Raw genomic sequence first — 16217 nt, forward strand, 5'->3', positions numbered from 1 at the left:
GACCACCCCAGAATGGTCAGTTGCTAACATTCTTCAAAATATCTTTGTTCGACAGAACAAAGAAATGTATACAGGTTCAGAACCACTTGGGGATGAGTAATTCCTGACAGAATTTTCATTTTTTGGGTTGACTGTCCCTTTAAGGTATAGGAAAGGGTTTGATTGTAAAGCTAAAAAGCAGACCAAAACCATTTGTAAATGGTTCTCTTTTGAAGCATGATGAGAGAAGGTCAAAATGGAATGTATGGCACACTGTACACCCTCAAAATGCCTATTTATATATATACATTATAGTTCACCGAAAATTAAAATTAGTTAATAATTTACTCCTGTCATTCACAAGATTAAGAATAACAAGGTAAATAAAATGTTTTTTTAGTGTAACGGTCCCTTTAAGAAAATAAATAGTTTATTGTATCTAATAATACCTTGCTCTGTCTATTTTGTGTCTTTATCACTACATACGATTCAGGCGAGACTTGTCAGCTGAGGCTGATATCTGAACTAAACCAGAATCTCACTTATGGATTTTTTTCTTGTTTACGTGAATTTCTTTCCCGTGAAAAAACTCAAGTGTGGTTACTGTCCAATAGAAAGAGAGCGATTCTACTGTCATGTATTCAGCGTCTGTGGTGCATTTGGGGGAGGGGGCTTGGCTCGCTGGAAAACAAGGATGTGAAATTTGTAACGCGAGAACCAGGAAGACGACCACCATTCAATAACCAAACTCGAAAGATAAATATCAAAATTTCCTTATATGCCACATCGTTTGACTTCTATTAATCTTTTACACGGGAATAAAACAACATAAACGCACGACATCCCCTCCCTTCAACCAGAGGTCAAGGTTCACAGGAAGCTGGGGGGCTGCCATTTTTCCCCTGCTAACATGTTAGATGCTAAAAAGGCGAGGAGTGGTGGTCGTCGCTAAGCGTTTCTGTTTATTGTTTCCCCGTCGCGGGTGTTCGCTTTCCGTTTGCCTGCGTCTACCTCTTCCATCGCATGCGTTAGGCTCGGTTGTTGAATGAAGACGGCATGGAGAGGACCGATCAGCCGTGGAGTTCCTCCTACACGTACCAGGTGAGCAAACACAGCGCCGAGATGCTACACAACCTCAACACTCAGAGAAAAGATGGTGGCAGGTTTTGCGATGTTATCTTACGCGTCGGAGAGGAAAGCTTCCCTGCCCACAAAGCGGTGTTGGCGGCGTGCAGCGAGTATTTCGAGGCGGTGTTCAGCTGTCAGGCGGTGGACGGCGGCGAAGGCAAGGAGCTGGAGATGCACACGATTAGCCCGAAAGTTTTTCGAGACATCCTGGACTTCGCGTACACCTCCAAGATCGTGGTGCGTCTGGAATGTTTTCCGGAGCTGATGACAGCGGCGAAGTTTCTGTTAATGCGATCTGTCATCGAGATCTGTCAGGAGGTCATTAAACAATCCAACGTACAGATCCTCGTGCCTCCTTCCCGTGGAGGCGAGCACAGCCTGTTTAGGAGCCCCGGGGCCGCGGAGCAGCTGTCACACCCCGTGGACATGTCAAACGGGAGCGTGTCCAACGGCGCGGTGTTTACCAACAATAATGACAGCGACAGTGCCGATCCGAGACGAGCAAACAACAGCTCCCAGCCGGCGGTTCCAGAAGCGGATGATCGTTTACCAGTTTCCCCATTAGAGTTTCCCAGTAACCACCTAAACTCCGAGGGATCCCCGGGATCGAAACGAGGCAGAGGAAGACCCAAAAAAGAGTCCGCGTCGGAGCCGATAACTTTCAACAGCGCTGCTCATAATGAAAATAATCAACTTTTCCCGTGTGGAGTTTGTGGCAAGGTCTGTCCCGACGAGGTCCAGTTAAGAAACCACGAAACGCAGCACGGGACGTTTTCCGGTGGCGTGAGCTCCGGCGTGGATCTCGTCGCCGTGAACGGTCCGACGTTGGTCTCTCAATCCCAAGCGAGGTTTCAGCAAAACGGGCTCCCGGCGGATAGCCGCAAGCGAGAGAGGACGAGACGGCACGTAGCGTGTGACCTGTGCGGAAAGGTTTTCCGTGACGTGTATCACCTGAATCGACACAAGCTGTCACATTCGGGCGAAAAACCGTACGCTTGTCCGGTGTGCGGGCTGCGTTTCAAACGAAAGGATAGGATGTCTTACCACGTGCGGTCTCACGACGGGTCGGTGGGTAAACCGTATGTGTGTCAAAGCTGCGGTAAAGGTTTCTCACGGTGAGTCTTTGCAACTGTTTTATGCATCTATTCATGAGAACATTAGTTCATGTGTGTATGTGGGACCTCATTAAATTACATTCTGCTTTTTTGTAGGCCAGACCATCTGAATGGACATATCAAACAGGTGCACACCACAGAGAGACCCCATAAATGTCAGGTGAGAAACGCAGAACTTTAAACGTATTTGCACCCAAAGTCTATAAACCTTTTAAACTATTCATACAGCGCAAAAACAACGAACCATTAGGATAAATGGATCTAATGGTTCCTATACAAAGAACATTATGAAATTCAAAAGCACTGTGTTTGGGGCCTTTTATAAGTGTTTTTATTATTTTCTTTAGCAGGGGTTTATTTAAAAATAAATATCACACAAATAACATTCAGATTGAAGCCACTTGGAACAATGAAATCGCTTTTGGGTAATCTGTACCTTTACACAAACATTCAAATGTTTTTCTCTAGCTTTTATTAAAAGCATCTTGACGATTCACAGATTTGCAATGCATCCTTTGCAACACGAGATCGACTGAGATCCCATCTGGCGTGCCACGAAGATAAGATACCTTGTCAAGTGTGTGGGAAATTCCTCCGGGCAGCCTACATGACTGACCACTTGAAAAAACACAGTGAAGGACCGCACAACTTTTGTGGAATATGCAACAAAGGTACCGTTCAAATATATGTTAAAAAGAGTGATTATATAAACATATGCACACCAGAGCCTGCAACATAAATATGGCTTAAAGTGATCTATAGGGAAATAAATCTCTGTGAGTTTAAAGACCCCATGCAATGAACATTGGATTTCACCTTTCAGCCCCTGTTTGATAGTTTTGAAGCAATCTTCTGATTAATACATCTACGTATTGTTCTGTTCTGTTTTTTTTTGGCTTGTTTTCCTACTATTTTCGATGGTCTCAGGTTTTTCAACCGCCTCATACTTAAAGGTGCACGTAAAAACGCACCACAGCTCCTCCGTGCTCCCTTCCTCCGCAGCTCATCAGTTCCCTGAGCCACGCACCAACAGACTGCAGATGCACAACGGTGCCCCCTACCACTCAGGACGCCCGTGCGCAGTGGAAGGCAAGCAAGCCTCTCCCAACAGCGTCACCTGTTGCTCGCTCACTGCTGCTTATCAGATTCTGCATCCGCTTGCATAAATGCTCACCCGCAAAAACTGATTGTAGCACTGCACTTGTGTTTTAGTGTAGTCATCTTTACTTTATTGCAACGTTAATTGGGGTTACAATTTTGGCCTTTTTGCCTTTTTATTACAAATTTTTTCGGTAAAAGACTGTGATTAAAATGACTGTATGTCATTGTATCATTTTGTTCTTCAAAAGCTACCCTCTTTAAGGATCTTTTAGGAAGTTTAAATGGACCATTAGAAATTCAGTGTGTTTATGCAAGGTGCACAGATTAAGGGAATAGTTCACCTTCAAAAAATTCTGTCAATATATAATCGCCCTGTTTTCATTTTAAAGCTGTTTGATTTTCTTTGTTCTGAAATACACAAAATAAGATATTTTGAAGAATGTTGGGTACCAAAAACCGAAGGTCCCCATTGACTTCTATTGTCGGGACACAAAACCAATCCAAGTCAACAGTCTTCTGTTACCAACGTTTTTCATAATATCCTTTTTTTGTGTTCTGCAGAAGAAGTCATACAGGTTTGAAATGACAAGAGGTAAAATAATGACAGCACTTTTACTTTAAGAATGAATCTTTGTTTGAGTAATACTAATTTATGTCAGATTAATGTATACAAAGAATGTGGTTTCAGTTTGGCAGATTTCAAGGTTTTTGATAGTCTAAGGTTAAACAAAATTGAGTGATTACTTTTTCAGTGATTCTATCAACATAAATTGTATTATGGATATTAAGGGTTATTTTTTTACATTAAATAATAGTTTTAGACCTAATCCTTGAGCTTCGTCTGCTGTTGAATGCTAGCATGGCCACATGCTCCATTCTGTTTGTTGCTGTCAATCATTTTCATTATAAGCTGCCTTAACAAGCATTAACCGAACAACTTCCATTCACGCATGTCCACACGTTAGTGCACATGACATTTTGTGCATTATTTCTGTGGATCAATGGACCTTTTTCGAACAATTATTGCCATAAACTCCAGCAGCTTGTTGGGAATATTCTTGCTAGACATGAATATCAAATTAAAATGGCATTAGCATTTTTCGAAGGACTATCTGGATTTCCAGGATTGGTTAGTAAAGGATTAGCCTTGAAATTTAAGCCTTGCAGTTAGATTTTTTGCAAATGAATTGTGGATACAGAAGAATAGAGAGAGAATGGACACCTGCCAAGGTGTCATTTTTGTGAGATCAGGCTTAAGGAATACAGAAATACATCAGGAGACATTGTTATCTTTACATCAGTACGGAATTATCACTGATTTCAGTATCAGCTGCTGGCTTGGCATTTAATGACAGAAAAAGATTCATTCAATGAACGTTCATGGTCATTTGAGCTTTTTAAAGACAGTTGGTGTTTTTATCGTTTCTGGTGGTTTCTGAACTGATGTCAAGCTAACGGTCATCTGACTGTGAATATTGTCCTTCCTGGCCTCTCTATCTTCTCTATTCATGTTGGGGTGGTTACTGGCGGTGTAGACCTTTGCACCAGTCGCCGGCTCTTGGTTACGTTTCCCGAGACAGAGGGGTCATTTCGGGGGATATCTGGGCCGGTTCTGCCCCAGCCTGTCCCTCCTGCTCTGAGCCTCCAGCCTGAGCTCCTCCTGGGCAAACCAGGTCCAACTCCCTATTTCTGGGAGTGCCGCTCTTCTGGAGCACATGGGTTTCCACTTCACGGGCCTCTTACAGGTCAGTACGGGCCGTGTGGAGGGTGGGAACGGAGTGAGCCAGAGGGTTGAGGATGTTGGGAAGATTTTAATCCTTGCATAATAAATGGTTCGGCCTGTATTCGTTCCTTATGAATCAACTGCTAATGCTTTTTGTGTTATCAAAAATGTATTCTAAGTGGTGCTATGTTTTTATACGTTTGATTTGCCAACAACACCAACCTCTCAACTGTCTTGGGAACAGATGGTTCACACAAAAAGTCTTACTTTGTTTTTTTCCTTTCCCTGTTTGTTGCCTCTGGAAAAGTAGATAAATAAAACAGAAATTAAATTATTAAAAATGTTTTCTAGTCATAAGGGGCATCAATGATGCATGAACGTTGTTTTCTTAACTTCTTGCCTAATGTGTGGCCTCTTTCTCTCTGCCCCCTTCCTTCTTGCGCCCTGATCTCGCCATCCCCTCCCCACTCTGTGTTTATTTCAGACGGGCAGGAGAATGCTGGGAAATGCCCTCACCAGGACTCTGATGGTTCGGATGCAGTTTTCGGCGACCTCCCCAACGGAACCGATCTCAAGCCTGAAGAAAAACCCACGGGTGAAGACCTGGAAGTCACGTCGTTCATCTTCAATGGACAGTCTGACAACGCGGTGACGACACCAGGAGGATCCAAACTAAAAATGGACCCGGAAAAGAAGTTTGCTTGCGCCGAGTGTGGACAGACCTTCCGTACAAAGTCTTACCTCAACAAGCACCATCATCGGGTGCACAAGAAACGTGCAGCGGCCGGATCCAATCTTGGTAATCTCGGCTCACCCTTTTCACCCCAACAGAACATGTCACTTCTTGAATCATTTGGCTTTCAGATCGTCCAGTCAGCCTTTGCTTCATCTCTGGTGGACTCTGAGATGGGGGGTAGTGGAATAGATTTAGGGGACAAATGACCCCCTTGGGAGAGACTTTGTTGTAATCCTGCGCTTACTGGACAACCAAACATGCGATAACTGCAAGTTTAGACTGTTGTCTTATACTTCTTGACGCCATTTGTAGACTTCTTTGTCTGCATTTTTTTATTATTATTGTAATGTTTGTTAATGTTTTGACCATCATGGATGGCATTTGATTCCATGTTGCTATGAAGCAGCTAATCTACCCCCCAACTTTTGACAAATCTCATAGGTTAACCCTAAACTTATTCAGAATAACGTTTAATTCTCTCACAGTTTAAAACCCAAACACACAGGGGCAAATTTGAGACCCACAATTCTGAGGATACTGTCTGCATAGCCAGGTCCATATACAGAAGCAACTATATGTAAACCCTCAAAACATTGCTCTGTTTGTTTGAGCATCCGACCACCACGACACAGCGAGAACCAAGAGGGAGATTTTGTGTTGGAATCTGTTTATTCAGCCAATGGAAGACAAGGGGGAGCAATCCTTAAAAAAAAAACTTTCTTAATTTTCATTTTGTGGGTAAAATGATCCACCTCAGATTTTTTCAAGTATTTAAATCTTGAGTATAAATGTTTTTAAAACGTCAGTCCAAGTAGTGGCTGTTTGATCAGTAATGTGGTTTGTTTCTTGTTTTGATGTTATTGATAGTTCTGAGTTGCTTCGGGTCACAAAAAGTGTCGTTTTAATAATGTCCAACAGGGACCAATTTCAGGTTTCACTGTAAGATATAGCAAGAAGCAAAGAATATATTTTATTAACTTATTGATACTGGTGTCCGACTTTCCTTCACAAAAAGGTATATATTGTTTTTTGTTTGTTTGTTTAAAGCTGCGACATGCTATTTTCTTCTTGAATCATGCACCTGACTCAAGGACAGTGTGAGAGATTCAGTGTGTACATGAGAGCAAGGACGTGTGTGTGTGTGTGTGCGCGTGAATATAGATGTGTGTGCGCTTGCGGTCTCTCCAATGTCCTTTTATCTCTAGAATGTAATATAAACAGAGGGCTTTGTAATCTTTTTTTAATATATCAGAGTTTTTTAAAAGGTTCATTACATTCCTTCTTAACTTAAAGTCTTTTCACTCATATATATATTCATATATATATAAACAAATTTGTTCTATGGCCAATTATGTTATGTGATTGGGATCCTTGTGTATATATATTTTTTGCCTCGGCCTGGTGAATGATTGGAGGAATATGATTTGTTTAAAAAAAATGTTTTAAGTTGGTACAGATAAATCCATATTTCTGTTGTTTTTGATGTAATATTATGCAAGTATTTGAGTGTGTGTTTTGTGTTCGGTGTTAACCCGTTCCCATTACTCTAAATGCGGTGTAAATGCTGGTTACCTTTCTTTTTATTTTACCCTTCAAGTTGATAGCCTAGTAGTGTACCGTAAATGTATTCGCTATGGCGGTTTGTACAATGCAACAAGTGTTACAAGCGGTTGCTCATGACAATAGATGCTGACAATTACATAATGCATACACATGTTTTATTTCATTAATATTTGTACTTGTCAGGCTTACGTTTGTTCTATGTAGTAGGATCATTTCATGCAGAAGTGAAAAACCTCTGCAGATTCTTCCAACACCGTAGCACAATTTGGCTTCATCCCATCATTTATTTCAAATCATACAGAATAATATTCCACAACAACTTTTGTCTCCTTAGAATATCCTGATAACCTGACCACCCTAATTTATTTGCAAATTTATTTAGCACTCAGTGATTTTTAAATGTTATGACTTGTCAAGTAGGTCAAGTTTGGTTTTACATCACTGGAAAGTTTTTTTCTTTTTATATATATCTTTGTGTATTTGTTTATCTGGATGTTGCAAAGTGCCTTCCTAGTACTGATTGTTGAACAGCGACGGGTTGGAAATTCAGTCATTTAAAGGACCTATCTTATAATAACCATGTGCAAACCCAGCTGCATTGACACTTTTGTATAAAGACATGCACATAGAAAAGTCTACATTTGTTTGTTTGGTATTCTATTTTATGTTTTCAGACAGAAAATGTTGTTTCTCTGTAATTCGTGTCACAAAACCTTCATCGGTTTTTGAACATTTGGATATAAGCATACTTTTCTATTGATGTTTGTTTTTGTACACTGTTTTTGTGTCTCTGTATATTTGGTACAGAGATGGTTATACAATAAAATTGTAGGTTATTTGAGAATTTTCTTTTTGTTAATTTGACATCAAGAAAACAACGCTTACTTAAACTTTATTTTGACTTTACTTAACATGTTTATTTAAAACAGTTACATTTATTTAGAGCCAAACTGCATTTGTGACCCTGATAAATATTTGTTACAGAGATGAAGGCTATGTTAACTTGCTCTATAGAAGTCTAAATGTAAAAAATGTTAACCTTGCTTAGTCTGAACATTACGTTTTAAACTCCAGCTTTTAACCACTGGGGCCTGTTTCAGAAAGGAAGTTTAGTGAAAACTCTTGAGTATATTAACCCTGTCCTTGTTTCTAAAGGAGAGGTAACTTTTACTCTTGAGTCAGTAATCATTGTAACTAACTCTGTGAACCTAACCTGATCGGGAGCAGGTTTTCTTCGGTAAACCCAGAGTATATTTCCATCTGCTCCCTCTTTTAATGTGCAAGTGATTTAACTCATTTATACAGTGTGCTTTTATAGAGGATTCATGAAGAAACTTTTGAAAAGAGATTTTTGTGATTATCATTTTTATTTACATTTAGCATTTTTCTTCACAAAACTATCTTCTAATTTATTCGCTAGAAGCCAAATAAAGGAACTGATCGTTACATCAAAATTGATTTTCAATATTCAATATGATCATACAGTGCCCTTGACATGAAGCATTGTCATGTGGTTATCCTTCGGACAAGTACATTTGTCATTCACTTGTCTGACATTTGAAGTCTCAATATAATTGTTTCGGATCCTGATTAATCCTCGTTTCACCAAAAGCCCCTCATCTTTTTGAGGATTTACAACACTTCATTTCACAAACAAGAAGAGTATAATATTATGGCTTAAATGATTTTGCGACGCAAGTCGTGGTACATGAGCGTAATTTTACAGGTTCATTCCATTAAAAGCATCTCTGAAGCGCTCGTTGTGGCGCGTGGTTAAACACCACCTGATCCTGTCAGCAGGTGGCACTATTTCAACAAACGTCATTTATTCACTTAAAGAGGTGGTCTGTGAAATTAACAACTTCTTTCTACATACCAATAATAAACGTACTGTTTTCAACCTATCTCGGCAGTTTTGTAGCTTTTGTGCAAACTTTAATCAATACAGTGTAGTCTTTTAAAATCATGGAGTAAAGTGTGATACTTTTGTTTTTAATGTGCACATGAATGAACTGTATAAATAACTAATTTGTCTAACTGTCTCTTGGTAATGAACCATTTTACTCAAAAAGATGATTTGCAGATGATATTATCTAAAAATATATATGTGTTAAACCTGCGTTAAATAATGTGTGAAATATGTGTCATGAAATGTAAAAATGTGAAAATCTTTTTCATTTGGATTTTTTACATGCGTGTAAAGTGTATAGACAGGTTTGTATAAAGGGGTTCAGGCTGACGTCCATGGAGAAATTCCAGATGGCCAGGCAGCGTTTACTTTTTCGTCATAGTATATTAAAATATTGATTGGTAGAGAATGGTAAATATGGTGGAGTGTACAGTAGTGATCAGTTCTGTATATGGGTGTGCTTACTCATGAAAGGAATGAAACATCATCATGACACATGAATACAAGAAGACCCGAGGATGAATACAAGATTGATTCACACCGTGCTTCTCTATGTTAATCAGTGCATGACATTTGCCTTCATATTATTTATTTTATTATAAAAAGAAATGTAACTAATTCAAAGAATTTGAAATGAATCATTATTGACTAATAATTGTCTGACAGAAATGATTTTGCATTACTCCCTTTTCTATCCTTTTCAATTGCAGTGGACGGATGTATAAAAACATGTTTTAAATGTGAATGATTATTTTCATGTGCATGGTTACATGATTTGTATATGGTAGTTTTTTAACAATTGTCATGTATTTTATTATTTTCTTTTTCTGTTTTGTAGTTAGACACTGTCTACAAAAGTATTTATTGACCTTCGATATTTCTATATTTTAATTTAAAATAATCATAGTGGATTTAACTTTTTTTTGACACTGCTTTACAGGAATAGACGCCTATGTATTAAAAAGTCAGATTGGGTCTATGAGTTCTGGATTCTATACAGTTACCTGGACACGTAATTACATACTAAAGAAAATGTATAAGATACAAAAACTGCTCTATTCTAACCATATATCTTTAATAAGATAAGATGAAAACAGAGATACATCACTTAATGTAGACTGTGTAGCAAAATCCAGCTTAAAGAAAAAGGCCAGAGGGAGGGAATTGTAGAAGATTAAACATTGAGAGATTTAACACAGTAGACAGACATTCTCTATAAAGCAGTCGAACGTAAAATTTCCCCTAGTTGGTAATGGGCTTGTTTCCCCTCAAAATCCATCTTCTCCTCTCCACGACAGTTAAGCTGGTAAAACTCTTTATTGATCATTGGTAGGGTCTTTCCTTTGGTTTCGGGTAAAACCATAAAAATAAAAACTGCAGACAGGATGCATACCGCCGCAAAAGGTACAAAGCAATACTGCCCCAAACCACTCTGCAACAACAAACACAGAGACGGATTTCATTCATTTAGTGCAGTGTACCACACCATATATGTTTTGTGCAGAAATGTGTAGTCTTAAATAAGGCATTTGTTGTGTAATTTATTATGTACATAAATGTTAAGCTCTGTTTTAGCAATTACAGATAAACTGCACGGGCAAAATGATGTGGACACCAAACACCTCAACCATATTGTCTATAATAATTTAAAACATACTGTCTGTTTGTCTTTCATTTAGATCAAGTTCATCTGTGACTGAGATAAAGATCAGATTACATTATATGAGCTATCAATGCTGAAATCCAGGCATTTTTTAAACCCTTCGCAAGTTTCTTGTAATGTATGTTTTAAAAGTATGTTGTTCGCTGACCACAAGAAAAGGGAAGATCATCCCAACAACGAAAAGATTCAGCCACATCAGAGAACCTGCGATCATGTAAGCGGCAGGACGTGCTGTCTGGTTAAAGATTTCTGTTGGGAGGATTCCAGTCACACCAGCTACCAGAAACATATTCAGCAATTATTGATAATCAAGTTTTTATACAAATGTTTGGGCTATAGAATGTTATGGTACACAATGATTCTCACCTGGTCCCATCCCAAAGCTGAGAATATAAGAGAATAGACAAGCCATGCTCAAGTAAGGCATCCAGTTAACAATATGCTTTTGGAAAGAATGTAAAACACTTACTGAATTATTTAGCAACACATTGAAACTACATAGTCTAAAGTCTTCTACTGTAGGCTATATTACTGTTCTGGTATAGTTAACCGATGATGGAGCAAACTCAGCTGTACACTAGATAACTTTAGTGAGACATTGCTATGTGTATTGAGATTAGACATTATGTACACCCTCTCAGGGGTCAACAGAACATCTAACAGGGAAAATGGTTTAAATACAGTTTATTTCGAGCATGCACCATCGTATGTGTGGAAACTGGAATAATGAAATTATACATACCTCTAGTGAAAGAGCAACAGTAAAGACTATAGCACAGCCTGTCATAAGAACATAGCCGCCCATCAACATCATCTTTCTACCCAGCCTTTCTATCAACAAGTTCTGAACACACACACACACACACAAAACGTTACACAGAGATTATTTTGTGTTTAATACTAATACATCCTGCAACATAAGTCGCTCAAAGAAATGTTATCCTGTGTTATGCGTGGAAAAATAAATCTACTCGCGCTGCATGTGGGTTGTTCTGGGACAGTTACATATTTTGGAACATAACAGATTATTGGAAAACTCACACACAGAATGCAAGTGCTGAATTCACACATCCCCGTGCCAATGGTCACATATTGGATCAGCTCTGCAGATACACCTGCTTCTTGGAACACATATGATGCATAAAAGTAGATCTGAAGAATGAGAAAAAAGAAATGTGCTTAATCTTTAGAATTTCTCAGTGTGCAAAATGTACCAGCACAAGCTTTGGATGAAATCCTTCTGAGCCAGTTTGAGCTATGTAAGCTGTATGCAGGGCAACTCGCCCAGTTATTCTCTAACGTAACAATTAACCCAAAAAGATTTCTGAATAATTGATGGGTCTTGGTTAAATGTCACATTTACAAAATGTGCAAGCATTCTTGATTTCACAATTAATATATCATACTTCTATACAACACTGATACATTTCCAGTCCAATTAAAGGTCCAATGTGACATTTTTTGGAGGATCTATTGACAGAAATGGAATATCATATATGTAACTATGTCTTCAGACCTTACATAATAAAGCTTTATGTTTTTATCACCTTAGAATGAGCTATTCTAATCTTCCCACACAGCGGGTCCCCTTGCATGGAATTCCCCATGTGGTTTCTACAGTAGCCCTAAACAGACAATCTGCTCTACAGAGAGTTTTGCCATTCGTAACCTCACCACAAGATGCTTCAAAATTTCATACAATGGAACTTTAAAAGTAAGTGTAATGAAAGCACAGAACTGGTCTTACCGAATCATTACCACACAACTGCATGGCACTGCTCAGTACTGCTACAGAGATGAGTTGCCAGCGAACGCTGCGGTCACAAAAGAGGTCCCATGGCTGTTTCGCTCGCTCTCCTTTGGTTTCATTCTGTTCCTCCAGAATCTCATCCAGCTCTGTCGTGCTCACATCGCAGCCTCGCAGACGCTGCAGTGCTACGGGATAGACCTTGAACAATTATATTCACGTGGCTTTGAGAAATATGAATGAAATAGCAGCCTTAAGTACCCTGTAGGCACGCATCTTTGTCCCCACAGTCAATGAGGAGGTAGCGGGGACTCTCTGGAAACCAGGGTAAGGTGAGAAGTTGGATGATGCCTGGGATAGCGTTACTTGCCAATAAGTACTGCCAACATGACTCATTACCTAATAGCTCCCTATAAGTTTGGATTTTAAAGAAAATAATTATTTTAGGTCATCCAAAGTGGTACACCAAATGCATGTGCATTAGACATACCGCAGGCCTACGACCTGTCCCAACACCACACCAAATGAAGTGAAGACAGCTGAGGACAGGGATACAGCACCTCTTAAATGTTTCGGTGCACTCTCACCGAAATACATGGGTTGGACATTCATACTAATGCCTGTGTATAAATAAGGAAAATGCTTTTGATAGTCACACCAAAAAGAAACAAGGAAATAAAAATGCCTACTATTTCTTTGAAAGTATATTTACCTGCGTTTATGCCAACCATAATTCTGGAAATAATGATCATCTCAAAAGACTTTGCTGTTCGGCTTAGCAATGCTAGCAGTGAACTTGACAATAGGAAGACATTGTTCAGCAACATAGTCTTCTTCCTTGAGAGGAGGAATGAAACAGTTTAAAAGATTAAGGGACAGTTCACCCAAAAATACAAATTCTGTCATCATTTAGTCTACTTACTCTCGAGTTGTTCTAAATCTGTATACATTTCTTTGTTCTGATGAACACAGAGAAAGATATTTGGAAGAATGCTTGTAACCAAGCAGCTCTTGGTCACCATGGATAGCCATACATATAACGTTTAAAAATAAAGGTGTTTAAAAGGTTCTTCCAGCGATGCCATAGAACAGGGGTGTCCAAAGTCAGTCCTGGTGGGCCTATGTCCTTCAAAGTTTAGCTTCAACCCTAATCAAACACACCTAATCAAGGTCTCACAAAGCAGACTAGAATCTTCCAAACAGGTGTGTTGAGCCAAGTTGGAGCTAAACTCTGCAGGACTGTGGCCCTCCAGGACCGACATTGGACACCCCTGCCATAGAAGAACCATTTTTGGTTCAACAAAGAACCATTTAGTCAAAGGTGCTTTAAAGAACAATCTCGTCTTACCATAATGATCTTAAGAACCTTTTTTCACCACAAAGAAGCTATTGTGAGACAAAATGGTTCTTCGGAAGTTAAAGGTTCTCTATGGAACCATTTAGACAAAAAGGTTCTTCGGAAGTTAAATGTTCTCTATGGAACTATTTAGACAAAAAAAGTTATTCTATGGCATCGACAAGCACCTTCAATTTTTTTGAGTGTAGTAGGAAAAGTCAAAAGTGCCCCAGAACTGTTTGCTTTCCTACATTCTTCAAAATATATTCTTTTCTAAGAAAATAACAATTCCTATTGCAGTCAACGGTGGCCAAGAACTGTTTGGTTACAATCATTCTTCCAAATATCTTTCTCTGTGTTCATCAGCACAAAGAAAGGCATACAAATTTGTAAAAACTTGAGGTTGAGTAAATGAAGACAGAATTTTTGTATGAACTGTCCCTATAAGGATCAAATAGTGTGAGAACTTGATTCAATCTACGCTGATTCAAACTTCCTTGTAAAATGTAAATCTAATTTACAAACCATGAAACCATAGTCACAAAATACTGACATAAAACATGTACAATAACATGTAGTACCTCCCGAAACGGATAGACATTGGACCTGCTACTAGGGCCCCCACAAAGCCTCCCAGTGAGAAGATGGAGACTATAACTGTCCATATCAGTGTGACCTCATAAACCTCCAGCTGGATCCCCCATCGCTCTTGAAAGGTCTCATTAATGAAGCTCTGAATGAACTGCAGGAATGAATAAAGAAACTGGCCATTAGTCTTCAGGAACACACAAATAGACAAACAAAACAGTGAAATAAATGTAAATATTTTCACGGACTGACATAGTTTGCTTACAATAGTGGGTGCGTTCATAATGGCCAGGTTGTATCCATATTGTAACGTTCCCCCAATGGCTGCAGAGGTCACCATTAAAGCCAACGTGCGTGTTAAGCCCTGTTCAGGTAAATCAATTAGTGTGCAAAGCCATTACTATAGCATTATAAAACCTGTTTGAATTATATATTATTATTTAAAAATAGTCGATATGCGTGCACATACGTCTTTAAAAAGTGTACATTTCGTATAAAGTAGGTAATTCTTTTTTTAACATTTAATTTAGACATTTTAAAGCCGGTGCTATTTTTTATTGCTTTTATTTCTATCGTTAAAAATGCAACAGAAAATAACATTATAAATATCACCGGACTACTAGTAAATAAGAGAACATGAACATGCTTACCTTTTCCTTTAAAGACATGTTTTTCCTATTGATATGTGGTTAATGCATTGCATCGAGAGTGAACAAAATGAATAAAGGTTCGACAGCTAACGTTACCAGCAGTCATGAACCTTCATTCATTGACAGAGATGAATGCATTAAAAAACCAGGAAAGTTCTCCAGGAGTCCAATAAAAAGAGACACAAGTGCTCAAATGCTACAGCAAATAAAAAGTAATCATTTTTGACTAGCCAAGCGCGAGCCTTGCAGTTTTCCCGACTTCTTGACTGAATAAAATAACGTTGAAACAAACCTCCCAGAGAAGAGAAAACGCACGTACGTCTCCTTACGTATACGTCTCTCACGTCTTGTTAAAGTGAAGGCACGTGGTTCTTCTTTCGTAAAAGTATTGGATCGTACACAAATCGTACCAACTCCTTTAGGATTGCTTTAATAAACAATGCGAATGAAAGAAACAATTTTTATATTGTGTTTATATTATGTTATATTACTTTGTAACTATAAACCTATAAGCAAGAACAATGAGATAGCAAGAGCACAGTTGCCTGTTCTATAAGCTAACCAATGAGATGAACCAGTAAGTGGTACATTAACTTAGTCCTGCAGAAGACGGAAGCGTTCAGAAATTTATATAATCTTTTTACTGTTAGTATTGTGTACAGTGTCAGTTCACGTTTTTAACTCTTTATAAAATAGCACGCTATCTTCTTTATGACCTTGATCTCATTAGGCTGCTCCTTTCCCATTTTAACGTAAATTGTCTGTTACATTTTATTTAGCCAGGACAGGACTTTCAATCAACAATTACTTGAGATAACAGTGCGCTCATCATTCCACTAGGGGGCGACATTTATCAGAATCAAGCAACTTTCCACGAAAATGGATTTATAGGAAAGTTTATTTTTGCACCAGGTTCTAAATAATCTAAATAGCACGTGCTATTAAATCTTCATTCATTTTAAGTGCAATCATCTAAGTG

At 38.7% G+C, this 16217-nt stretch overlaps 2 protein-coding genes across 4 annotated transcripts; one reads left to right on the forward strand and one right to left on the reverse strand.

Annotated features, from left to right (window-relative positions):
- Positions 1-97: 97 nt before the first annotated feature.
- Positions 98-8189, forward strand: patz1 (POZ/BTB and AT hook containing zinc finger 1). Of its 3 annotated transcripts, none has more exons than XM_056751615.1 (6): positions 98-2222; positions 2319-2382; positions 2722-2893; positions 3150-3311; positions 4859-5068; positions 5531-8189. In XM_056751615.1, the coding sequence occupies exons 1-6, from the start codon at positions 1036-1038 to the stop codon at positions 5986-5988; spliced, it is 2253 nt and encodes a 750-aa protein (XP_056607593.1). In that variant the 5' UTR covers positions 98-1035; the 3' UTR covers positions 5989-8189. The 3 variants fall into 3 exon arrangements, with proteins under 3 accessions (XP_056607593.1, XP_056607595.1, XP_056607594.1); XM_056751617.1 differs by having other exon boundaries at positions 5539-5713; XM_056751616.1 differs by lacking the exons at positions 3150-3311; positions 4859-5068.
- A 2121-nt stretch (positions 8190-10310) lies between these two features.
- On the reverse strand, positions 10311-15778 carry slc2a11a (solute carrier family 2 member 11a). Its single transcript, XM_056751623.1, has 12 exons — positions 15239-15778; positions 14854-14952; positions 14582-14742; positions 13377-13501; positions 13155-13284; positions 12926-13074; positions 12665-12852; positions 11959-12069; positions 11660-11761; positions 11284-11359; positions 11066-11193; positions 10311-10686 (listed from the first exon to the last, which is right to left on the reverse strand). Exons 1-12 carry the CDS (start codon positions 15254-15256, stop codon positions 10468-10470), a joined length of 1506 nt encoding a protein of 501 aa, XP_056607601.1. The 5' UTR covers positions 15257-15778; the 3' UTR covers positions 10311-10467.
- Positions 15779-16217: the final 439 nt, after the last annotated feature.

Source organism: Triplophysa dalaica, chromosome 6, assembly GCF_015846415.1.
Source record: "Triplophysa dalaica isolate WHDGS20190420 chromosome 6, ASM1584641v1, whole genome shotgun sequence".
Lineage (NCBI taxonomy): Eukaryota > Metazoa > Chordata > Actinopteri > Cypriniformes > Nemacheilidae > Triplophysa > Triplophysa dalaica.

Bases quoted from the DNA above. Each gene is read 5' to 3' on its own strand.
- patz1 (XM_056751615.1), top strand. From the start codon at position 1,036: ATGGAGAGGACCGATCAGCCGTGGAGTTCCTCCTACACGTACCAGGTG. The intron at 2,223-2,318 runs GTGAGTCTTTGC...GCTTTTTTGTAG, and splicing joins TGCGGTAAAGGTTTCTCACG to GCCAGACCATCTGAATGGAC. The intron at 2,383-2,721 runs GTGAGAAACGCA...GACGATTCACAG, and splicing joins AGAGACCCCATAAATGTCAG to ATTTGCAATGCATCCTTTGC.
- slc2a11a (XM_056751623.1), bottom strand. The intron at 14,743-14,853 runs GTAAGCAAACTA...TCATTCCTGCAG, and splicing joins TTATGAACGCACCCACTATT to TTCATTCAGAGCTTCATTAA. The intron at 11,194-11,283 runs GTGAGAATCATT...TGTTTCTGGTAG, and splicing joins CAGCTTTGGGATGGGACCAG to CTGGTGTGACTGGAATCCTC.